Source organism: Rhipicephalus sanguineus, chromosome 3 (assembly GCF_013339695.2).
Source record: "Rhipicephalus sanguineus isolate Rsan-2018 chromosome 3, BIME_Rsan_1.4, whole genome shotgun sequence".
NCBI lineage: Eukaryota > Metazoa > Arthropoda > Arachnida > Ixodida > Ixodidae > Rhipicephalus > Rhipicephalus sanguineus.
Window position 1 is genome coordinate 114461655 of NC_051178.1, and position 25481 is coordinate 114487135.

The window sequence follows — 25481 nt, forward strand, 5'->3', positions numbered from 1 at the left end:
GAGCTAGACAGAAACAGAGACAAAACGAGGAAAAAAACAACACGACATGGCAAAACGTGTACTAAACACGTACCACTCCACTGAAGCTTTCTGCACCTTGCATGGTGTTGTACTGCCTCCATGATCTATCCACATTTGACCAATCAACGATATCAAGTGATGACATCATCCTGTGACTCGCGTTGTCGCACGTTTCGGTGATCTGTGAGGTCAATATGACACGAAGGAGTCGTTATGTGATGTTATCGCTCGCTTGGAGGAGGTCGTGTGGGTTCTTTTTTGGTACGCAGATGGACGCCACAAAATTAAGGTGCGCCATTTACAGCTTCGCTGTAAAATTAAAGAATTTTAAGCACATTTTCTATACTGTTGCGACGCGCTGGACAATGCATATATATTGCAAATTTAGTATGGCAACACTGATATCCCTCGACATCCGCCATTCGTTTGACGATGTCTCTGGCCACGTCTCTGGCACTTGCACTGTAGAGTTCGTATTGCTCTTGGTTTTGGCGGGGATGTTGTTATAAATTCTTGCAATTCCAGGGAGTCTTACCGTAAAAGAAAAAAGACGGGCTTATAGCAGCTCAGGAAACCAATGAAGCGTAAACAATGTTGAGTTGCTGTGCTGCACATTGGTATTTTTGGGTTGCATACTCTGGCACTAAAGTTTACTTATTGTGGACCAGTGACTAGTTGCAAAAGTGTTCCCTTTGTAACCACTTCACTTTTAACAGCGGGGCTGTTTAACCGGCCGTAATCTGTCCAACGCGAACAAAAATCCTCAGGCAAGTATGCACCACAGGAATTGGGCAAGCTACCAACTACAGCAGGGGTGAGCGTTACACGAAAACTATGCTCAGCGAAGTGGGGCACGTAAAACAAGTGAAAGAGAGAAATAAAGCGATGGAAAGAAAAAGAATGGAGAGAAATAAGGGGAATAAAGACATAAAAAACGCCAGCAACGAAAGCTCGAACAGCGGCATTTCTAGAGCCCGTTATAAACTCTCTTGTGGCTACTGATACAACTACACTAGCAATGCACCCACTATGCCACAAATCGTAATTTTTGTGAAGTTGGGAAGCACCCACCACATTATTAGTCATTCTGCGGAGAAGCGAGGTACCATCTGTAAGGCATTATGTGCAGTTACTTGATGCGACGGCTGATGATGATGAATTATGATTGAGCCTTTTGTAATGGGTTGGAAGCTTTAAAGGACCCACTAGTTACGTAATTCGCATTGTGTGACGCCCGGTCGTTATTTCACTCTCCCACCACGCTTTATAACATACGCTAACGTGAGAAAGAGATAGAGAGAGAGAATTAACTTTATTGAGACCCTGAAGAAACGAATCATGAGAGCCTTATGGGCTTCCTTGGCAACCAATAGAAGTGCACTTGCGAGGAACCCACTACGCTATAAATCATAATTTTTGTGAAGTAGCGAAGCAGCCACTGTGCAATTTTTCATCATTCTGCGCAGAACCGTGGTACCTGCTCAACACCTGTAAGGCATTATGTGCACTTTGTTGATGCTGTGGCTAATGATGATGAAGAATTATGGCAGAGCTCTGTGTAATGGGTTGGAAGCATTCAACAACCCACTCGTTGCGCATTTCGTCTTGTGTGACGCCTGGTTACAGAATTCACGTTGTGTGACACTTGGTTGTTATTGTCTACCACGCTACATTACATATGTTAATGTGGTTCCTTTCTGAAAGCAGTTTCAAGCACCGGCATGGCTCTGAGGTAGAATACTGGGCTCCCACACAGAGGGCCCAGGTTCGAACCTCGTTCCGTCCTGGAAATTTTTTGTTATTTCGAGTGATAGTGGCTACGGACAACCATGGCGCCAAAAACAGCACTTGTTGTGATTTCATAACAGCTTCCGCTTTAAAAGACAGTGAGGGAAAGAGAAAGAAACAAGAAAGAGATAGAAGAAAGCAGGGAACAAGACAGAAAGAGGAAGCGATGAATAGAGAAACAGATACAAGAAAAGGAAAGAAAGAGAAACAAGAAAGGTTGCCCAGCTCCGCTCTTCCTTCAGGCTTGGCACCACTAGTGCAAAGCTGCCATGGTTTTTTTTTTTTTTATACAGAGACGATGGTCATGTGTATGCACTTTGCATTATCAGAGCCATGAAAAGGCAGTAGCTGCTGCCATTGCTCATGGTGAATACATCCAGGACTGCTTGTCTGAATGAGCAGTGAGGAAGGAGGGCACCAGCCACCCTGCTCTGGAGCATGGTGGTCCTATGTGACAGAGTGACGGACAGGTAGTTATCTATTTGCACTTGAATTGGTATAGCGCATTACGGGGAAGAAGAAACGGCCGAGCAGACCGACACAAGAGGACAGAGCGCTCTTGTGTCGGTCTGCTCGGCCGTTTCTTCTTCCCCGTAATGCGCTATACCAGTTCAAGTACGACGAACCAACTCGTCCAATCTTCAACACTTGTATCTATTTGCGTCAGCATCATAGGCATGCGCACTGGGGGGGTCCACTGCCTCCCACTATTCACCTAAGGGGGGTGCAAAATGTCTGCCCCATAACGTTACCCGGTAGAACTGTCCTGTCATGTGTTTGAAGGGCAGGGTTATGATCACACAGGTTTTTGACGATAATTGTGACCGAAGGCCCCTGACGTTGCATTCCAAGAACTGTTTACTTCCCATCTTTGCTCTTGAAAAGCCAGGGACCAAATGCAGGCCATTGTGAGAAGCACATCCTTTGTACTCAACCAACGAGGAGGTTGGCGCTGTAAAAAAACTTTGCCCTCTGTAATGGGGAACGTTGCGCATGCCTATGTTTAGCATTAAAATGCTTAAGCATTTAAAAAAGGTGCATACGAAAAGCTTTGCATGCTCAGAAATGGCAGTGCCATCCATCAACAAGGCACTTGTGAGGGTTTACACGAGATAGCTGTCTAAGCATTTCATTTCTTCTTCGTGCAATGTAATCGAAGGTTGGCTCGTACGTGCACATCCACTAATGTCCCTATGTCAAGCCTCAATCATAATACTTGTTTCTTCATTAGTGTGTTTACATAAAACTGCACATTCATTAAACTTTGGTATGCATTCGCAATTGCAGCAATGACTAGAATGTCATGAGGTATGTGCTGCGAACCAGCGCATGGAATATGCTGTACATCAGAGAGCAAATTTTTTACAGTCTGGGATAACTCGCCTGTTGCACTACATCAACATTAGTGGTCGTGTTTCAACAACCGGTCACACGCATCAAAGACTGCTGCTGTTTATTATGCATCCAAAGTAGATGTCCTCTGCTATTTACACAACTGTACATCCGAGCGGCAGCCATAGAGCTTGTGGACACTGAAACATGGTCATGAGATACCATCTCGTGCCACTGCGACTTTTGACCTGAGCTGCTGTTGGCTGAACTGTCACTTGTGCTGCTTCCGCAATTCCCCTTGTCGATGCTGTCCATCCGAGTAGTGTGGTGAGCGATGAACGAACTGCACTGCACAGTGCAGCTATCACACATAACACTGAGGGGAACAAAGGTTCGAGAAAACTTGACACGTTCGTAGAAAACGTGTCCAAGGAACTCTTAGTACAGCACGTATACACACGGGCGTCACTCATTGGCCAGTTTACACAAGCCACTTGCCACAGTACAGGCAGACCTCACCATCTGGCCAGACACTTTTGCGTTGCGCAAACTGCTGACAAGTAGTGCACCACCTCATAGGAGTCTCGTGGCACACCAACATAGAGTTGGCACACCGGCCAAATCGGTGGTCCTGGCCGCACGTGCCATGGTTCAGATCTTGGAAAGGGATGGCGTCTCCACAGATGGCGCACTCCTCAAAAACAACAAGCCCTCCTTCCGCAACGGAGGCCACCGCACTGGCCAATGGCTCGGGAGCGAAAAGCCGCGATATACGCTCTTGCGTCTCGACTCCAGTGGTGGCCAGCCAGTTGTAGAAGAGTCGTAGTGACGACTTCTGAGGCTCGGTTAGTTGGCCTTCGTTATAATTGCTGACAATGGCCAGAATGTGTCGGCGAAGAAGCTCCATACATGCCCAGGTGAAGTCTTGGTCCTGAAAAATGAGAATAATTGAAAGCACGGGGTTCTGACTACTACAGCTGTAGACAAGAAATTATCTAGATGGCCTATTAATAGGGATGGGCGAATATTTGGGCGTTTCGAATATTCGAACGAATATTACGGTATTCGAATTCGCTTCAATACGAATTTAGATTATTCGAAATTTCGAAGTATTCGAAATGAACGATTATATGTGTACATTTGACCGCACATAACCCCTGTAAAGGTGGTTTCACTGCAGCGTCCAGTTGCTGTGCCGTGAAACAACCCATCCAGGGGAAATCTGCACTGCCGCGAAGCCACACTTCAAGGTACATATTTTTTTAAAGTTTAAAAGCGTGTTATACGGTATAGTAATTTTTAAATTGTAACGTATTGCGCCACTTATAACTTTCACCCTACTGCTATCTTGATACTATTCAAAGCTGCTTCATTTCAAACCAAAAAAGTGATATTCACTCATACCTATAGTTCCAATCCTTAAAAATATTGTGCAAGGGTCGTGTTTATGAAGGGTAAGAGCACACTGAAGACAAACACACAATGGAGGCACACACACGCACACACATAGCGCTACTTTCAACAGTTTATTTTTTGTGATCTCGACACTACTTATAGGGCAAAACCATGAGCACATCTGCTGCACAGAAGTAACAGCAACATTACTAAGCATCATAAAGGACACCAAGGAAATAAAATTCCTTTTTTGTCAGCGCGATAGAAGGCATACTAACATACCTGTCACCCAACTTTTCAATCTCTCCTGCTTCGATTATCTCGCGTGTAAGCTGATTTCTATTTCTTGACAGAACTCTGCACGTGTCGAACAAAGGCATACAACCACACTTCTTACAATGTATTGCTAAGAACCCACCTGCCACGTTTCTAACATTGTAATGGTGTTCACGCAGCCCGTCATTCAAGCAACGACCGGTGTGTCCGACGTAGCTGCAACCACAAGATAGTGGCAGGCAATACACCATGCACTCAACGCAATCAACAAATTTATTTTTGTGATTAGTTTTGCACCCACTATTTTTGTTTGCATTCCTCGTCGTAATCTTGCACAGCCTTTCCAACTTGTCTGGCGCTGAAAAGAGCACGCGCACCTTGGCCCGCTGAGCAATCTTTTTCAGATTATGGGAAACCGCGTGTACGTAAAGTATACGCGGTTTTCCTTGCTCAAATGTTCTTGCCGAATTTCGGTTTTTGTTTCTGCTGTCCCTCAAGATACATTCAGCTATGGAGACAAGCAAAGCCTGGGGAAACCCGGCATCCAGCAGCCTCTTTCTTTGCTGGTCGAAACTGAATTGGACCATATGGTGACTCGACTTCGTTAGGGCACTCTTGAAGCAAAGCTTCGTAATCGCCCTCTTTAGTTTGGAATGCGGTGAGTGGTAGGGGAGTAGGATTTATTTGCATGAGGTTCATAATGCCAACAGGAATGATCACAGCCGAGCGACAGGCAAAGGTCCAGAAACCTCATGGTGCCATTCTGCAGAAGCTCATGCGTCACCTCTAAGGGCTCAAGACAATCCTTGATTACTGGTATAAGACCGTTAAACTCGGCAACTAGCCGCTCAGTAGGACAATTCACAAAAAATAGGAAATCATTTACATATCTAAAAGTTCTAACTACCTTTGTGCCCTTCAACCTTTCCGACAGCTTCACACAAAGCTGAGCTAAAAAGAGGTCACTCAGTCGGGGAGCCAGGCAAGAACCAATGCAGATGCCTCTTTTCTGCAACTGTGCACAATCCTCCCATAAAATAAAGGTAGACTTAAGGTAGCACGTCAGAAGTTCTAAGAAATGCCCACATGAAAGACCAACCTCGTTTTGAAATCTAATAACACCATATTCATCAATGACTTTTTCAATAGAACGTAACAAATTTTCATGAGGAATAGAATAAAATAAATCTTTTGCGTCTATAGAAAAGGCCTGGAGGCATTTGTCATGGTTTACGTTCATACAATTTCCTTGGTGCTAGCAATTTCCTTGGTGTTTGTTATGGTGCTTAGTAATGTTGCTGTTACTTCTGCGCAGCAGATGTGCTCATGGTTTTGCCCTATAAGTAGTGTCGAGATCACAAAAAATAAACTGTTGAAAGTAGCACTACGTGTGTGCGTGTGTGTGCCTTCATTGTGTGTTCGTCTACAGTGCACTCTTAACCTTCATAAACATGGAATACCAACATGCTCACTTTACCACCTTGGCAAGGGTCATGACAAAAATGCTCGTTTTTTAAAAAATAATATGCGGTAAATACTATTCGAACTATTCGATTCGAAATTATTCAACCAAATCACTATTCACTTCTGATTCGCTTCGAACCTGAAATTCACATTCGCCCATCCCTACCTATTAGCCTTGAGAACGAGCACTGGCATCACTGCAATCATGGCTATGTGACACCACGGCTTGGACTCGGTTGCTCCGGTGTTGCCAATCGCCTTTTTCTGTGCCTGCCGTGTTGCCGCTTTTTCGCAATATGATGGTGATTACTCCTTACATGCAAACCTCGCAAGGTAGAAGGTGTAAGCTTTCACTACCACCCAAACTTAACTAAGCTGTAGAAAGTTTGGATAATGAAGCTTAGAATGGGCGAATTCCTGTGTAAACAGAAGCTTCACTGTGAAGGAATCATGCTTAACCAGAACAGGATAACATTCGTTGTCCAAAAAAATAGCATGAAGAAAATATTTCCGCTAAATGGCTCCAACATTAATATTATTACAGCTTGGTTTAAGATGTTGCAGTTGAAACAAGTGCCCTGAAGTATTACAAATCAAATTACAGCGTTTTTAATTGATTAACTTGTAAACAACCAACAACCACCTTTGTCAAGAGTTCGTGTTCGCTTTCACACTCCTTGCATGTGCTCTCCACCACAGTTGCTAACGTGCTCACGTGCACGCATTGCCGCATGCATGGCACTGCTTCTTGTGGTTAGGTATGTGTACAGCTACGTTTACAATAAAACCACCCTAGTCACACCTTTCTCAGTGCTCTCTGAAACCAAAACTGTAGCTGGGTGCCATAAAAATGTCTCCAAATAATTTACAGTCATGCACTCAAGCAAAACAAATTTCCAGTTATGATAAATAGGTCACTAGCTACGTATTGCAAAATAAAAGAGATACAATATTTTTGTGTCGGTACTCGTTAAGAAATCGAACAGCTATTGTTGCTCAAATGTGCAAGTTCATAGTCTAGTGTCCCTCAGTTGTCCACGACAGTTATAAAGCTGCTAGAACACTGGGCGGAGTGCACCTTGACCATGATTACGCATGTTGCAACGAGTTCGCCTGTTGCGATCATGTGTAGCTTCCCCTCAAAACCTTGGTTGCTTTTGTGCATGAAATGGTACACGACTATACACAACTGTGGCTCCCAAAGGAGCATATAGAGTGACTCTAATAAAAACTAGTTTCCACATGCCAGGAATCCGTGATGCTACGCCATGTGTGACAAAACAGTTTTCTATGTTTTAGGTGCCATGAAGAAATGAGGCACACTGTGGTGAAGGCCTCCCAGTATTGACCATCTGGATTTCCTTAATGTGCTCCCAATGCACTGTATATGAAATTTTGTGCATTCCAGTGCCATCAAATTGCAGTCAAGATAGAACCAACGACCAGCAGGAGTGTGGCAAACCACACAAAATCCAGCTTTGCACAAATGAAGACAATCAATCTGAAGGTAGCATGAAGCTGAGGCATCCCTCACGAGGGAGAGATCCAATGCTGCCCAGACAGTGCATCATGAGATGAATGACGTCGTGCCTTTCTCGGATGGCACAGGTGAATGGAACTCCCTCATGGTTGGTTGACTGCAATACTAAACCAATGTGTTCATCTCATCTGGAACAACGTGAAGAACGAAACTTTCCAGACAGGTTGACATAAATATGTTCAACGTTTTAAGCACTCTGTCGTCGTTTATGTGCACCCATACATAACAGCTCTGGCCTGCTAAGCAAGATGTGTGCCATACTCGTGCATGGCCACGGAGTGCATTGCACTGATAAAATGAGGATGCAGCACATGCACAGCCTACAGTACGGCAAGTGTCCCAGTACACCACAGTGTGCACTTTGTTCCATTCAGCAGCAAGGTTGTCGTACAAGCTGTGTACAAATTGCAAACATGCACCAGGGAAGGCTGTGCAAGTTGTCTGTTCTGCCAGCATACCTGCCCTGGCAAAGACTTGGAATTACGTTAGTGTGGTTTTTGTGCTACTGCATGGTTGTGCAAAAAAAGCAGAATTCTCTCAAGCTTTGGAAAGAAAAGAAGAAAAAATGTGTAGTGTGCATTTTAGGTAACATTTATCATGGCATCAGTTTTACTTGTTAGTTGGCAGTGGTGGCGCATGCAAATGATGCTGAGTTGTACCTGGCAGTTGGTGCACACTACCAGCGACCATTCATATCTTGTACTATACTCGCGGACAACTTTTCTTGGCAATGAAGGAACGTTAGAGAGCCGAACTACGCGTGTGCTACCGCTGAAGATTATAGTCCCACAATTGCGTCCGTGTCTTCTGCGTGAGAATAAAAAAAAACATTACTTTATTTTCTGCAGGGCACTGTTTGAAAAAAGGGTCAGCGTGCACCAAGGAGATATTTATATTTGTTTTACTTTATGCAGTGTCATTTCGTGTTTTTGCACCTGTGAAAACGTTGCACCTTTTACGAGCACCTCACAGTCAAAATGGCGTCTTTGTCTTCAGGTGAGTGCTCGTCACCCTCCAGCTTTTCCCACAACTCAGCGAGGGAGCTTGCGACGAATTTCACTAACAAATGGCTGTGTAAGCCTGTGACGACCGCTCGAATAATCAAATGGCCATCACAGGAGGTACGGAAGGTTCACAAACCAAAACTAAATACGAAACGCGCGCCGAACCGGACTGCTTCGCGGAGCAGTACATGTGCAGTAGCTCCGCCCCCGTAGCCTTTCCTTCATTGCCAAGAAAAGTTGTCCGCGAGTATAGCAGTACTATACGCCTTGTGCACCGCCTATAGAGGCACCACTGATCGCCACCTAGCGGGCGCCGCCGACAGTACGTGCGGGAAGCCGAGCAGACGACAGCGCTTTGCACAGCTTTGGTGTGAGGAGATGGATGAAGTTCGCGGCTGCTATTTCCGCTTCGTGCGGATGCCAGCCAACTAATTCTGCACTGGCAGCTGCAGGAAAGGCGCGGGCCTCTACGAAAGTGGACTTGTGCACAATGTTTGTCACGAACGAGCGTTTAACTAAGCGCACGTCGCCGATTTCGAACGACGGCATAAAAGCCTGGCGCCGACGGTTCGTGCGCGACAGAGCGCGCGCATTGAAAAAACAAGTATAAAAGGGCGCCGAGAGCGCGCCCCTTACCCTCTCCGCAGAAGACACCACCAACACAGCCAACGCACGCGAAAGATCGGGATATTCGAGAAAGCAAAGCAGCGCCAGCGGCGCCATCTGATTCCGCAGACGAATCGGTGAGAGAATCTCGCCCTTTCCCTAGCTTTCGCTGTGCTACGCACAGACGAATCATATGCACCTTCCCCCTTCCCGAACCCAGGCGCGAGCCGATACAGGCAATGTATCGGCTAGCGCCTGGGCCAGTGTCAGTCAGTGAGAAGTTAGTCAGCGAAGAAGTCATGTCGTTCTAGTGATAGCATCGTTCGCTCAACCGCAGAAGGCGTGTTGTTTGATGATCTAGTGCGGCGAGTAAAGTATCAAGAGATGACACCGCGGGAGCAGTGACAAGTTTTGAAGAGGGTCGCCGAGGAGACATGTGATGACCGACTGCGGAGGAGAACGAATGTCCGCGTGGAGTGAATCATCATGCCGGTGAATATCAAAGGTGCATCGCGCAGACCAGCGTAACAAGACCCAGCTACGAGGTACAGCTCGGGGTGAACATCCGCTTTGTTTTGTTTACAAAGGTGACGTCTGAATCACTTCTTGTTCTTTCTGAAGTCAACCATTACTGCATTTCTGTTTCTGTAAATAATAAATATAGAACTTAGCTTGTAATAGCGTGGTACATGTACCGCGCTAGTACAAGCTAAGTTCATGGATGACCAACTCGCCCGAACTACAACACTTCTGAAATATAGAACATTTGAGCGAAGTGCCCGTGGGGGTCACGGCGGTCGAACCGAACCAACACATGCTCAGGCTTATAACTTTGGTCGTCTACCAGTGTCAACATGATCGAGTGCCTCCAGCGAGCACCGATATGGTAGAACGAAAGCATGAGAACAAGAAGCGACGTGTTAACTCGGACAATGACGAAGCGGCTCGCCTTGGCTAACGAACAGCGGCAATCCATTGCTTCCGTCATTCTTGCTCAGGAGGCCTTGCGGTAAGTAAAACCGTGTTCCGGGCGCGTTTTTTTTTTTTAGGTGTTTGAGCACTCCACTCCACATCAATTATTATTCGACATCCCTTGAAGTTTCGGCCACCACACATACGACGAACGTTGCTTATTTCACTACGCAAACGTGAACAACGCGGAAACACACATACAACGACGTAGGAAACCACGCGGCCGTTTGCTTGCTTTCCCGAGAGTAATGACCGAGTTCGCTGCCTATGGCGCTTCTGTCGGCGCGCACCAGGCGTATTGTTCAGTGTGCTCATATACACATTGCTTTCCTCTCAGGTATGTATGTTATTGTGGTGAGTCGTCACTGTGAAATCGAAACCTTCTGAACTCTCTCAAAGAATCCGAGTGTTCGTGTGAATCATTGCTTGAGAACTACTACTACACAACTTCAAGCAAGAGAATATGACATGAACATCAGCTCTGCCAAAACAAACGCTAACACGTCATTCTTACCAGCTCAGTGGACTTGGTTAGGGCTCCTTCCACCCTCTTGAGAAAACTGCAGAAAGACCATTCACATCATTCAATGTGCTCGGCAAATGAAAAATAAAATATTATATATATATATATATATATGTAAGAATCTTGCTTCAAATGTAGCATTTAAAAAGTACACAACTAGTGTCCATCATTCAACTCCTGGCTGCATACGGGCTCACTTGAAAGCATGGTTAATTTTCTGAACACTGCAAAGTCAACTTCTCCACTGCTTTTTGGACAACGTGGTACAGTTAAAGCTCTTTGAAATACATAAAGTTAGCAAACCTAACACACTCTTCTTTTTTGCCAGCATACACCTACAAGAGGTTACAAGACATGGCAACATTTTATTGTAACTATTGTTGAGAGTGGGATGAAACAGCTCCAAAGAACTTTGGCCAGCTTGTTTGGGGCCATTGTTTAAACGATATAACCAGGCCAGCACAGGAAAGAGCTGGGCAACTTTCACCATCCTATGTTCACGCAGCATGAGTAGAGAAGTGCCGTACCAGAACAGTTGAAGTCCAAATCTGGAGATCTTGTCGAGTGACCCAACTGTACTGACATCCGTCATGTACACCTTCAGTTCCTCCAGCAGGTCTGCTTTGCCACAGCTGTACGAGTGAATGCGGTCGAGACAGTCCAAAACATTCGCAAGCTGGATATCCGTTGTGGTGCTGTCCTTTCTCGCCTCACTGAGAAGCAACTTGGACATGTCAGCCACACCTGTCCGGTTGTAGATCATGAGCTGTAATGTGGGCACATGACAGAAAAAGAAGGTAATTTAACATGATTCTGCATTCCAGGTCGGACACCTGCTAATTTGCACTTATCATAGTTACTATAATCTAGGGCGGCTGCGATTGTAGGTCGACCCCCAAGGTTTGCAAGGCAAAAAAAAAAAAAAAAAAAAAAATCTTGCCTCAAATGCAAGCTGAACAATGAAAAGGCCTTTTGATTGTGACGGAAAAGCATGCATTTATATTAAAGGGGCCCTGCAACACTTTTCGAGCATGCTCAAAAAGCGCTGCCGATCGGTAGTCGAGGCTCCCGAGAACACGCGAGCCAAATATTATAGCGATGCGCACGGCCTGGAATTTACAATAAATTCTCAAAGTCAGCTGAAAATCGCTCCCTCTTCTCTCGACAAATGATGTATTAGTCCGCAAAATATGACGCGATAGTCGCCAGTTCCACCATTGGCTGATGTTATAATCACGATAACACCCTCATTATTACTTTCGTTGTTAATTTTGAGTTCAATAAGTAGATAATATGCATGTTTATATTATGTTATCGCGTTAAAGACACCGAACAAACATTAATATTAGCACTTCCGGTCTCACCGACAGCTCGTCTGCTCGTAGTTGCGTGGTTCCGTTTTCTTCGCCATGCGCGTGCCGAAAACGTGAATATTTCTGTGCTTTTGACCATCGCCGGTTGCCGTTGAGAGTGGCAGCCGTTCGAGTGTTGCCTCGTCAGCTGGGAACTGCATCGTCGGCACGTTCTCACGACCGACCGAGGCAGCCGTGCAGCATGTCTCCGATAACAATGCTGGCGTCCGGTAATGGCGGCGCTTCGTGGTCGTCCGCCAGTGCCGTCTTACGAGGTGGTGTATCGGAGTATGGGCCGAAACCAATCTCAGCTGTCATTCGTTCCAAACGAGCGCGCACGTTTGCTTCCATGGTTGGCAGAGCGATGAAAACACTACGGCGTTCGAGGTGCACACCCAACATTACCAAACCGACGCGCAGTTTTCAAGCACGCGCGATACACAGCGCGATCGACTCCGCTCGACGAGAACGACGCAAGCCGACCGGAAGTGGCGGCACAGACCACGTGGTTGCGCCGAGACGCCAAAGAGAAAAAAATGAAAAAAATGCCGCCGGCGCTGACGTCGCCTCCTCGCACCTCCGCCCTCCCTCCCTCCCCTCACGCCGCGCGCAGCTTTCCGCGCGCTCGCTGCGTTGAGTTGAGAGAGAAAGCTGCGGAACGTGATCTCTATAATTTGGTAACACCCCTTAGACTTGACGGATTCGAAAAATTTTTGCGGCATATGGCTCGTGAAGAGTCATACGTCAATAATGGGACTATTCCAATATAACAAAGAAAGGTGTTGCAGGGCCCCTTTAAGGCTAAAGCCTTGTATTTCTCATGCAAGAGTGATGAAAGAAAAGCCGGCATGGGCATGACCTCGAGCGCAAGCTGCGTGTTCTTTTCGTCTTAGCAGCGTTTGTCTGAATAAAGAAATTTAAAAGCAGCATCTGCATGCTGCGCATTCACCTTGTCTTTGCGGCCATAGAGTTTCCTACAATACTTACTAGAGGGAACTCTGGCGCTAGTGTCTATGGGAGGTGCAACGCATGACGCTTCAGCCAGCATGGGAATGATGGGTAGTACACAAATTTGTCTAAACTTCGTACTTTCGGCTCCGTTTGGCTCCGCGTCGGCTGCGTCCGCTTTGTCGAAAAACGAAGTTCAGCAAAAGTCAGCAGTTTCACTTCGCCACTTTAACTTCTTTAGGCTCAGCAATTCAAATCTGGTCACGAAGTTCACAACGATCCATTCTTTTATCCGAAAGAAAGCCAAAACATAGCAATAAACAAAGCCACAAGTACGTTTGAAGCCGCAAGCACGAAGACTAGGCAAATTTGTGTACTACCCATCATTCCCATGGTAGCTGAACAATCGCAGCGCCAGAGTCCCCTCTAGTTAATTTTAGGAAACTCTATGTTTGCGGCATTCACGTGACTAAAGAAATAAGAAAAGCAGCATTGGCATGACTAAAATATAAATGTATAAACTGTGTACATACCACATGGCTGTGCAAGCTGTGCGTTCACTTAGTCTTTATGGCTAAAGCATGGGTATCGCGCCACTGCATGAGGTGCACATTCACTTCATCTGGGTGGCATTTTCGTGACTAAAAAAATGTAGATTTGTGCACAACTACAAAACTACAACTAAATTTCGACCTCTGGGTGGTTTAGGGGCTCTTTAATAGGCTTCTTAATGTAGGCATCAAGCAGTTGAAGATGGCTTGTCATGCTGCCAGGAGTTATGGGGATGTCTGTACCACTTCGAGAAAGCGTGGTCTTCACAGCATCAATCAAGTGCCCACCGTAAGAATCGAGCACCAGGAGCTGTTCTTTGTATCACATGGCCTCTGCGCAGCATTCCCAAATCGTGTTCACCCAGTCCACCATCATAACATTGTTCATTAGACTTTTCTGATGAATGCGCATAACAACATTCCTGGGGAACTTTTCTCTAGCTGTTAAAGTCTTGCGTTGGAAGATTATGAGTGGTCACAGCTTTTGTCAATTGGTAAAACAGCACATTGCTGTCGTTCCTTGCGTCTCATAAGTTCAATGTCTTTGGCTTTTCGTTTAGCATGTATGCTATGGCTTTGTCGAAGAACACCAGTGTTTGGTCGGTGTTCGTGATCTGCCCCAGAAGATAGCCCTTATGCAGCAGTTTTTTAATGATTTAGCACTGGAATGTGATGAGCTTCACCTCGAAGTAGTCGGGTATTTCTTGGCACGTGGAAGTCCATCGTCTCGGGCTAAAACCTTTCTTGCCTTCGCCTCTGCAATCTCCACCATCAAGGGCATTCCTGCTTCTCTCTGTACACCAATGGATTTAGCGACACCTTCCACCTCATGGTGTCGACCTGCCTGTGGTTAGACGAAACCTATGCGTTTGAAAAGCTATGTGCAGTTTAAAAGCTTGTGCTGCTGTTTCCGCCACTGTCACACTTTCTTTTTGTCCATGCGAAAGCTGTGCTGGTCTTGAAGGTTGGACATTTCCTCCGCATGCAAGGCAAGCTTTCGCTTAAGAGCTACGGTGTAGTGGCAGTGCTTGGTGGGTGCCATTGTGCCTTTGAGCACGTGCGATTTGCGAGACTGCAGTGACTCGCACGAGCTTACAGCACTACACTTGCGAAAAATTGAGACAACTGCTTCAAACGATTGCTTTCAGAAAACAAAATGGTACATATGTATGCTGGTGCAAGTCTGTGACTGTGAGATGGCGCTAGATATGTAGTTGCTGAGGCCAAGCCATATACCAGAATTTAGGCCATCCCCTGCTTTTGTGCTCCATTTTTTTAAAAGAAGTAATATCAGCCTAGACTCAAGTAAATGCAATATGTGTTGGCTGTGCACACTACAAGTGCAATAAAAGAATTTAATCACTCAAGACAGCTACTGTGTTTCCTATTTCTCAACCTCTCTCCCTCCTCCTTCCCCAGGAAGATAAGAAGTATGCTACTAGTATGACAAACATGCAGCTAAGGCATGTTCACACCAAACGCGGACCATGCAAGTGGGCAAGTGGATTTTCAAAGCGGAGAAGCAGCGAGGCCTCGCGGCTGTTCAGACCGACCGCGTTGCCTTCCGCCCGCTCCGCTGGGGGATCGAGCAATCCACCAATCCACGGCGGACTTGTCGCCATCTTGCGGCACTACGCAATACTGCGCGCGCTTCTTGGGCCCTGATCAGCTGCGGCCACAGCGGCCAACTTTTCCACGCGGAGGAAATCGGTCCGGGAGCGATCCGGGCAAGCGGCCGCGGGTTTTCCGCTTTTGCGGATAATCCACGTCCGCTTTCCGGATCCGCCTCTCCACTTTCCAGATCCGCGCTCGGTGTGAACGTGCCTTTAGTCATGTAGATCGGATTACTAAAAGAATTTAGATGCATTCTGCTTTTCTTTCAATCCAGCCTTCTATAAAACATGCACAGTTACCTGCAGTGGCTCCTTGATGGTGCTCTCGTGGACCATAGTGGTGATGCTGAAACAAGAGATAACTTTGTCAACAAAATGATGAAAAGGCTGCTTCAGTCAATGTAAAAATGTACTGTAACAGGAGTGGTGTTTTCCTACTCAGAGTTCTTCGCACTGTTTGACAGTGCTAAGAACCTTGGTTGGTCAACCAAGACTATGCAAGTCAACAAGTGAGCTCACAATGCAAAATGCAGCAATCATTTTCCTTTGCTTTCACTAGTATGGTACTAAGTACCACTTGGTGCCAATCATCTTAAGTACAACCTGTATACATATACAGTGTAGTACAGGCCTAGAGTCAAAAACATCTGCCCTAAGTCATATTGCACTACCAGCATATAGCACATGTCAGGAAAATACTGACTTTGCCAAAATTTAATGCCAAACATGTGTTTTGATGATAGCGGGATGGGCTTTTCATTGGGCGGTTCCAGGTGCTGACGAATGCTACAAAAAAAAGGAAAATGAAAGATGCCATGCCAAGGCCACCCGAAAACAAAGTTCCAGGGAACGCCATGACTATGCACTTTCGTATGGTAAAACTGTACACTTACGCATCACTTAGACAACTCTCAAAGGGGATTCTCGTGGAATTTTTTTTTTATGTCAAAAGCATGTCATACGTGCTTTATGGCAAGGTGAAATATTAATTGCTGGGGTTTTACGTGCCAAAACCACAATATGATTATAAAGCCCGTCATAGTGGGGGACTTTGAATTAATTTCGACCACCTCGGGTTCTTCAACGTGCACCTAAATCTAAGCAGACGGGTGTTCTTTGCATTTTGCCACCCTCGAAATGTGGCCATTAAGGCCGGGAATCGAACCCATGGCCTAGAGGTTAGCAGTGCACCACTTTACATGCTATGCTACCACAGTAACCACTGCGAGTAATATGTGCCATGTATGGTAAGTTGTAAGACATAACAATTTTACTGCTTAAGCTGTATTCTCACGATGGACGAAATCACAATTCGACCCTGCGGATCGCATACTACGTCATTATGTCACCCATTCCCGCGCTCTTCCTTCGGTCCGCGCGGAGCGATTCGCGTAACAGCGGAGACCCAAATCACAGTTGCGATCTTTGGCAAAAAATACAAAAATCCTGGCGGCGAAAAGCATTCGGCTGGCAACCATGAATTTTTTCAATCCAATCCAAGTCGCTTTTGCTGAAAAGCGTGCGCAATACGAAGGCGACGCTACTCTAAACAGAACAACAGAACTGCACGCAGCCGTCGGTCTCCTCAGCAACTTCGTTTCAGGGTGACTGAAAATGGATGAACTCATGGAGAGTGTCACAGGGTCGGCGTCATACAGCTCCAGATTTACCGATGATGCAACGCATTTCTCTTGTCAGTGGTGGAGCAGTTTCCTGCTCTGTGGGAGCCAAGCTGCGACGACTACTCGAACAGTATCCTTTGGTCTACGCTGTGGCAACAAATTTACGACGAGATGCAAGAGCGGTACCCGGATTGTGGGCCATACACTCCCGGTATGTTTTGTTTAATATCTATAAGCATGTGCCCATGCCAAGATTTTGTCGCGCAGTCGCCTTGTACAACTGCACTTGCATTCAGCGTTTATGTTTTAAGTAATGTGCAATTTCACCTGCATAATTTGTATTATAAAGGAAGCACATAGGTTAACCACGGTCGCACTTCACAGTGTATTCGAAAATTGTTTACAGCATAATTACTTTATTGCAGATGCGCTGCGGACTTTTTCAATAAGAGGCGCACCTACCGCAGTGAGTGCAGGGAGATCTGCAAAACAAAAAGCGGGCAACCTGCCGACGATATCTACACTGGAAAGTGGGAATTTTTCAGTGCATTAACTTTTCCGAAAATGACGCAGAGGCCATCTGTATGACGTACGACCTCAGAGGCTTTCGGTGAGACCGATGCGGTAAGTACGTGTCACAATAACGCGCCTTGCGATTTTAAGATCAATAAATGCAGTCAGGAAATGAGTAATCGAAGTCTGCATTTGTTTTCCTGGAAATATTTCCTGCCAAAGTCAGAAAATGCAGTGAAGGAAAACCCATCAGCTTCTCGTGCACAAATTTCTATAAGTGAATTTTTTTTCAGCCTTGCGATGCAGCAACTATTGCATGTTGATTAGCTATGACAGGTAACTCGCTCGTTCATACTAACAGAAGCTATCTGGTGGTCATTTCTACAGGATGGTGACAATACCATATGCAGCAGTGCACATGCTTCGATCCCTCCCCAGCTGCTGAGAGAGATTCGGCTACCCCGTCACCTGCTGTGCAGCGCTCCGCACCACAGGCTGGTAGTCGTTCTGAAAAAGCAAAACACGCTGAACTACTATCGAAACGAACCATGGCCATGGAAAAAATTGCGAATGCTATGGACGAAACTGACGACGCAAGTGCGCACTTCGCAAAGGCGATGGTAGCGCTAACGTGCACTTCGAGCATACCTGACATGATTAGGTGTCAGAAGGACATCCTAAGCGTGATAGAACACTATGTTGGGAAGTGATCTTTGTTTTTTAGCCCTCGCGGAAGAGTGCCTGATTTTTAAACAATTATTCAAGAAAGTGAAATGTGATCAATGTGTAACCCAGCGTGTGTGTGTGTGTGTGTGTGTGTGTGTGTGTGTGTGTGTGTGTGTGTGTGTGTGTGTGTGTGTGTGTGTGTGTGTGTGTGTGTGTGCGTGCACGTGCGTGTATATATAATCTTTTTCCCGTTTTGTTTTAACTTTTGTTTGCTGATTTTGTTATTCTCTGTTCTTTATTTTCGAGTGTTACAATATTTTTCAATATTACTTTATTGTTTTCTGTATGTGACAAGGGGCGGGGGGAGGCGGCACATTTAGCCTTGTATTGTGGCCAAAGTTTGCACAAAGCTGCAGCTAGTCGCATGTATCTCTTCCCCTTGTGTGTACAGCCCGGCGTCGCGGGTGAACCGCGCTGGGCAATCTGACCTTCGACTCCGAATGTCTGTGTCGAAGCGGCCATTCTTCTCTTTTCCCCTTTTCCTTCGTTGCGTGCTTAAGCCACACTTCTTACCTAGCCCACAAAGACAGGACAAAAATAACCCACCCGGCTCCAGCGGCTCTCCATCATCCTTTCTTTATTTATTTCTTTCTTTTTTCTCTCTCTCCCTCGTTTTGCAGTTGCTGACGAATACCACAGCAACTGTCGTTGCTTCCTTGGTTGCTTCATTTCTTTCTTTCTTTTTAATTCTGCGTTTGGCCCCCAAACTGGGTTGGGCGGCCCTCTGCTGCGGGTTGTGTGACTTGTGTCATGTCATCTCACTTACATCCTCCGAAAAAGGCTGGACCGTCAGCCGCCAGGAGAAAATAAATATTTATGTTTCCTGTATTGCAGTACTTTCGAAGGTTTTTTCAAAAGTTTCAATACGGGGGCCAGAAGAAGGCTCTTTATATATATATATATATATATATATATATATATATATATATATATATATATATATATATATATATATTTGCCCTCAATTTTATCGGCCTGTGGCTTATATGCATAAAACTGTACGCTCTAAAAACAAAGAGCGTACTTGGGGCATCCTTTTGTCCCACAATGATATTCACTCATATTGCAAGCCTTTTACTTCAAGGTCACAAACGACGCGCTATCAACGCTACGTAGCATTCTTTATATCAAAGTGGCGAGTGCCGAGTTTTCAAGAACGGAAATGCGAGTAAGCCAGATGGAGATTGTTTGGGGAGACGCCATTACTATGCCTTCGTTTCTTTCTTTCCGTTTTTTTTTTTTTTTTTTTACGTGAAAACGGGCATCGTTTTGAGCCGTTTAATGTTGTTCTATGTTAGATGCCTCTAAACTGTATGCAACAGCACGACCAATATGTTTATTTCTATTGTTTGCGAGTACAAGAAACAGCGTAAGTGGCATCATTGTGAAACAAATAGCCTTATTTTAAAGGACCAATAAAATGCCATAGTGCTGTTGTTTTTTTTTTGTGTGTGTGTATGCGCAATAGAAACCATGCACTTGCTCATGTGATACAGATATCTTACGTGCTTTGTAACAGCGTGATGGAGATCGAGGCCTTTGATACCGGAGTCGCACGGACACTTCTGATTCACACCAAATTTATTGGTCGTGTTTGGCGCAAGCTGCAGAAGGGAGCCTATGACTGTTCAGAAATTTGATCTTGATCGGGCTTAATCGCGATCAGCAATGCACTGTGTGACACTGGTAGAAGTTAAGTGCAATATTGTCATAAATACTATCATGGTTTTGTCAACCAGATGACAAATATTTTATTTACATAAATTTATTGACATGAAAAGCTTCTCTTGCGCAAGTGTAACCCAGCAATCCATTTTGTTTTGCGATATTATTTTCTTATCATTACATTTTCCTGGCTTTGTGCAGTGTCGTCCACTTTTATAGTAAGTGCTTTTTATTAGAGGTGTGCATGGGCTCCGGGTAGCCCAAAAGCCCGAGCCCGACGCGGCCCGCGGGCCGGGCTCGGGCGGGCAGGCCGACGTACTTTCACCTCGGGCCCGGGCCGGGCTCGGGCTACTTGGAGTTTTATCGGGCCGGGCTCGGGCCCGGCGCAAAGCCCGACTCAAGCCCGAAATATAGAGAATGGCGGGAATTGTTTTCCAGCACGCATACAGCGCCTTTTCCGCGACCACCCTTTACCGCTTTTCCTTTCCATTCGCCACTTTAAACAAAAGAGGAGCAGGTAAAGCACCACCACTGTTGCACTCCGACAAACAGAGAAGTAGCACCACCTGAGCTAGTGACGGCGTCACGCGACTGTTCCGCGTTAGATTTAAGGCCAAATCCCATATGAGTGAATATGCACGCGACAGCGACGAGCGACCCGACGTAGATCGCCTTCGTGCAAGCTGACGCTTGCATTTGCATACCTCATACACGTGACGGCTTTGGCGAGCGAACTCCACTGTTGCTGGCATGAGGCCGTCTACTTGTATAGCAAAAGTGCCACGAACAGTCTCTATTAGAGACTGTTCGCCTTGTGTCGTTTGATCATATTCGATATGCTCATTAAAATGCCAAATTACCGGAAAACGATGTTTTGTTCTCGCAGCGAACCTTCAAAAAGCCGGGTCGGGCCGGGCCGGGCCTGGGATTGTGTTTTCGTACGTCGGGCCGGGCCGGGCGGGCTCGCAGCCCTTTGCTGTCGGGCTCGGGCGGGCCTTCGACAAAGTCAGCGGGGCCCGGGCCGGGCTCGGGCTCGGAAATACGGCCCGTGCACAGCTCTACTTTTTATTACTCAGGGCAGCATAATTTCAAGATTTTGTCTATTTAAAGTGATAAATGTGCCTTGTAATATGCCAAATGACGATTTCAATGAATGATTAGTTTTTTGGAATATTATGATAATGAGTTGCTATGATCTCACCGCACCTAATAAAGTGCTTCCGCTAAGCGTTGCCCACTCTGTACATCATTTCACCGATAACTTACTGCCACGATTACTTGAATTGATATTGTAACTTGAAATATTGTGCATTGCGCCCACTGTTTTTGTGCATTTACCCTTGTTTCTTTTTTCTCAATAAATAAGATTCATCAGCTGTGCACTACGGAATCAGTTTATTTACACATACTGACATTCCCTTGGGTAATTATAACACGAAGGGCAATATACAATGATAGGAGTTGTGAGTAAACAAATTATGTACATACACACATACAAATATATACACACATAAATGTATACACATATATACATGACTTCAAGAGTGTCCGCCTCGGTAGTACAGTGGTTATGATGCTTGGCTGCTGACCCGAAGGTCGCGGGTTTGATCCCGGCCGCGGCAGTCGCATTTTGATGGAGGCGAAATGAGGCTCATATACTTTGCGATGTCAGTGCATGTTAAAGAACACCAGATGGTCGAAATTTTCGGAACCCTTCACTACAGCGTGCCTCATAATAACATCGTGGTTTTGGCATGTAAAACACCAGATATTATTTTATGACTTCAAGAGTGCTAGTGCACTTATTTTTCTTGCTGCTCTAAAATGACAGAGATGTAGACATAATTTGAGGTTCAAGATATGGTTAGTTATTAAGGCGAAAGCCTCAAATACCTATGTTTTAAGGTCGCGTGTCGTCCAAACAATAGGGTCCCAAAAATAGAAAAGCGCAGGAGCTGCGCGTCTGCTTCGTTTTTGCAGCGTCAAGTGAGTGAAAAAATATGAAAAAAATTACAGCATATCCACGGGTGAATGATGAAGAGCTTGGGCGCTGCTCCAGAAGCAATCATGGTCTCGGGATTCGCTTCTCGTTGAGCCCGTTTCGCAGCGGCGTCCTTGGCGCGCACCGTCAAGCGAGCGCTGCAAAACAGTGCCGCCAAGCGAGCGCCCGCCGCTGCGCATCGTCCATGCTCCGCCAACAATCCGACACGTACGGCGACGATCCAGGAGAATGAGAGAGGCGCTCGCTCCCCGCGCATGCCCGCGCAGCAGCCAATCAGAGAGCAGCGGCACTTCCAGCGCCATCTAGTGTCGATTCACACAAGCGCCATATTGCACACAATTCTATTGGACCAACGCCATCTAGGAAATGAGACGAGAAATGGTGATGACGACACAGATTGCGTACAGTGCCATCTAGAATATCGTCCCTGAACTGCAGTTTGTATGTACTTCTATGAGACCACGCCATCTATTGCATCATACGGGAGATCCGTTTACGCCGGACAACGGAGACGTGACAAGGTTAGACTAAGAGGAGCTACGCCCCTAAAAGAAGCACGTGAGCGCCCGAGCTGCGCATCTTCACCTTAACTCAGGTCTTCCATCACTTTGGTGGTCGGCGGTGCTCCATTGGATCTGCAAACACATTACATTTGCCAAGGCACTGCCCCTTCACCATTGAAATAATCGCACAATCCATCGCGCAATGCACAAGCTGCTCCCTTCAACCGACTGCCACGGACTGGCTGAACAGGGAAGAACGTGTCTCGTTGCACAGGTTCAGCACTCTGTTCTCTTGGACGATCTCCTACATCGATGCCTAGGAAGTTGTGCAGCGCACATGCAGACGAGACATAGGTTGCCACTCTCTCCGGTTTAGCGTCCACGAATGTGTGGAGAAATCTGAAGCGGTTGGCCAGAATGTCAAACGCGTTTTCAACCACACGGCGTGCCCTTGATAGTCTGCAACAGCAAACATTGATCGCTTATTGTGCATGAAGATCCCACTTTCAGAGACAGCACAGTACTGCATCAAACAAGCTAAAAAGCCTACAACAGTAAAAAGTCATGAAAGAGAAATTTTAAGATTTGTGGACTCATTTACCTGTAGCTGAATATCCGCCGATAGAGTGGCAAGGGCTGTCCTGAATATGATGTCATCGTAGTTTCAACAGCGGAAATGCGTCATCGCCAACAAACACTGCAGGCAGATCCATGTCGGGTGACGTTCTTACTTTCACAAGGGGTGGTATTCCGGCCTTCTTACTTTCAATTGCTTTCTGCAGCGGAGTTGTCTGCCACACACCTCCATCGCCTTCCGAGCCGGGAGCACCAACATCAATGTAGAGAAATTTATAATTTGAGTCGACTACGGTGAGCAACACAACGCTGAATGTCTTCTTATATTTGAAATAAAGTGAACCAGATTTTTTCACCTTTGTGATACACACGATTGCCGTCAATGGCGCCGCAACAATTTGGAAATTGCCACTTTTCACTGAAACCTTCAATTATCGGCTGCCACTCAACTTCTGCTTTGGGAGTTTTGAGAAATTCGTTTTGGGTTCTTTATAAATTGCAGTGCATGTCTCCAGGATAATGCTGTTCACTGTTTAATGTCCAAGTCTAAACTGGTGGCTCAGAGAAAACTGGGACTCTCCTAGAAAGATAAAGAAAGAGAAAACACAAAAGCCATTAGGTGCGAACCGCACGGAACTACATACTACTAGTGAACATCAAAGTAAGCAATAAAGAAGAAGAAAAGCGAAATTAAAGTGTGCTATTCAAATGAATAAATGAAAACAACATACTTTACCACTGAGCACACATGTGTGCACTGCAGCTTAACGCTTAAATATAGCATAGGGTGACTACGCTGGGTGAGCACTGTTTTCACCAACAGCAAAAGATGCATGCTGCGGTTTCGTTGGGCAATCACTAAATAGTTTGCACAGACGTTTCATTTTTGTATATACACTCAAACCTCATTATAACAAAGTCACATCTGCCACGAAAATAACTTCGTTATATCCGAAAGTTCGTTATAAACGTTTTTTTGTAACACTGTATCTATGACATGACTATTCTTCAATGACTTCGTTATAACCAATAATTCGTTATATCTGTGTTCGTTATATCGAGGCTTGAGTGTACTCATACTAAAGTCAAAGCGTAGAAGCATGTGATCGACTGTCGCTGAGTGTAAAAAAACAAAAAGAAAGAAAGAAAGAAAAGGCACATCGACTTGGGCAGAGTGCCAAAAACATGCGCGCGCGTGCGCGCTAAAATGAAACCATCTACGAAAGTGATCGCCCAAAGAGAATTAACCACAAGATCGGCGCACGAAACAAAATGCTTACCTGATGCTAGAAACCGAAGTGTAACTTGACGGTGCGTCTTGGCTGGCACCGACGAATGCACCACGGTGTCTTGCCGCACGATTCTTGGCTCGATCAGGGCCAACAGATGGTGAAATCGCTCGATGCTGAGGTGCAGCAAGCGCTTGTACTGTTCGGGATTGCTGGCGAGTAGTTCTTCGTAAAGCTGGTTTTGCATCCCGAGAGATTTTCTGGTGAGACACGGCTTAACCCAGACCAATCGCTTGCACTGAAGAAAACCGCCCTCCTCTTCGTCGTCTGCTGCAATTTCGAGAGCAACAGCCATCGCGGCAAGGCAGCGCTTGCGCTCGACGTCCATTTTGCGCAATGTAACCTCTACAGCAGAGCTCCCGTGCACGTCTGCACCGTCACCTATGCTCCTGGGAGCGAGGGTAGGGTCAATCCGTTCGCGCCGTTGTCTGCTTTTCTCCCGTCATGCGAATGCAAGCCACGGAGAGATCCCGAACACGTCACATGTCACGTGACTGATCCGTCTGCGATTTCGTCCATCGTGAGAATACAGCTTTATAACTTTTACCCTACCACTATCAAATCCTGCTACTGCACTCAAACCTCGATATAACGAGAACGAATACAACGAAATATTGGTTATAACAAAGTAAATGAAGAATAGTCTTGCAATAGATACAGTGCAATACATACGTTTAAAATGAATTTTCGGATATAACGAAGTTATTTTTGTGTAAGATGTAACTTCGTTATAATGAGGTTTCAGTGTATTCCAATTCACTTTGAAAATTATTCTGTAGTAAATAGCATTCCCTTCCATTTCACTTGAAGCCAAGTGATAGTGACAAAAGCCTAGTAAACAGGAGTTGGAAAACACAGTTATGTGTAGTACTGCTGTATGTAAACTACTCCAATACAAGTTGTCAGAGCTGCAGTGCAAGAAGCCGTGTGACAAGGACATGCATGTTAAAAGCTGCAAGAGCATGAATGAAGTAAAATTTGCACAAAAGTAGAGCTGTGCGAATAACAAAATTTTGGGTGCGAAGCGAATTCGAATATTTTTCTAATATTTCTAGAATATTTCTAGAATATTTTTCGAATACTTCGGAGCAAAATTGAAGAAAAAAAGTTAGAGAGCATTCCTAAGCATATTCTTATGAGATAGCAACATGAAAGTGTTTCTTTTCACTAGGTTGATGAAGCACTGGCGGGGTGGTGTTT

The 25481-nt window shown here is 45.6% G+C and overlaps 2 protein-coding genes across 2 annotated transcripts in view; both read right to left on the reverse strand.

Moving 5' to 3' along the window:
- Positions 1–3603: 3603 nt before the first annotated feature.
- Positions 3604–25481, reverse strand: part of LOC119386975 (general transcription factor 3C polypeptide 4) — a 57214-nt gene continuing 35336 nt past the window's right edge. The window contains exons 11-14 of the mRNA XM_037654267.2: positions 15686–15731; positions 11449–11687; positions 10913–10958; positions 3604–4072 (exon numbers count right to left, since the gene is read on the reverse strand). Coding sequence (XP_037510195.1) covers positions 3623–4072; positions 10913–10958; positions 11449–11687; positions 15686–15731 — 781 coding nt within the window. The 3' untranslated portion in view covers positions 3604–3622. The remainder of the gene's footprint in view (positions 4073–10912; positions 10959–11448; positions 11688–15685; positions 15732–25481) is intronic.
- Positions 23354–24759, reverse strand: LOC119386977 (uncharacterized). Its single transcript, XM_049413329.1, has 2 exons — positions 24273–24759; positions 23354–23572 (listed from the first exon to the last, which is right to left on the reverse strand). The coding sequence occupies exons 1-2, from the start codon at positions 24607–24609 to the stop codon at positions 23526–23528; spliced, it is 384 nt and encodes a 127-aa protein (XP_049269286.1). The 5' UTR covers positions 24610–24759; the 3' UTR covers positions 23354–23525.

Coding starts and splice junctions, on each gene's coding strand:
- LOC119386977 (XM_049413329.1), bottom strand. CDS start 24,609: ATGGACGTCGAGCGCAAGCGCTGCCTTGCCGCGATGGCTGTTGCTCTC. Junction 23,573..24,272: donor ACTTCGGTTTCTAGCATCAG/GTAAGCATTTTG, acceptor TTATCTTTCTAG/GAGAGTCCCAGTTTTCTCTG.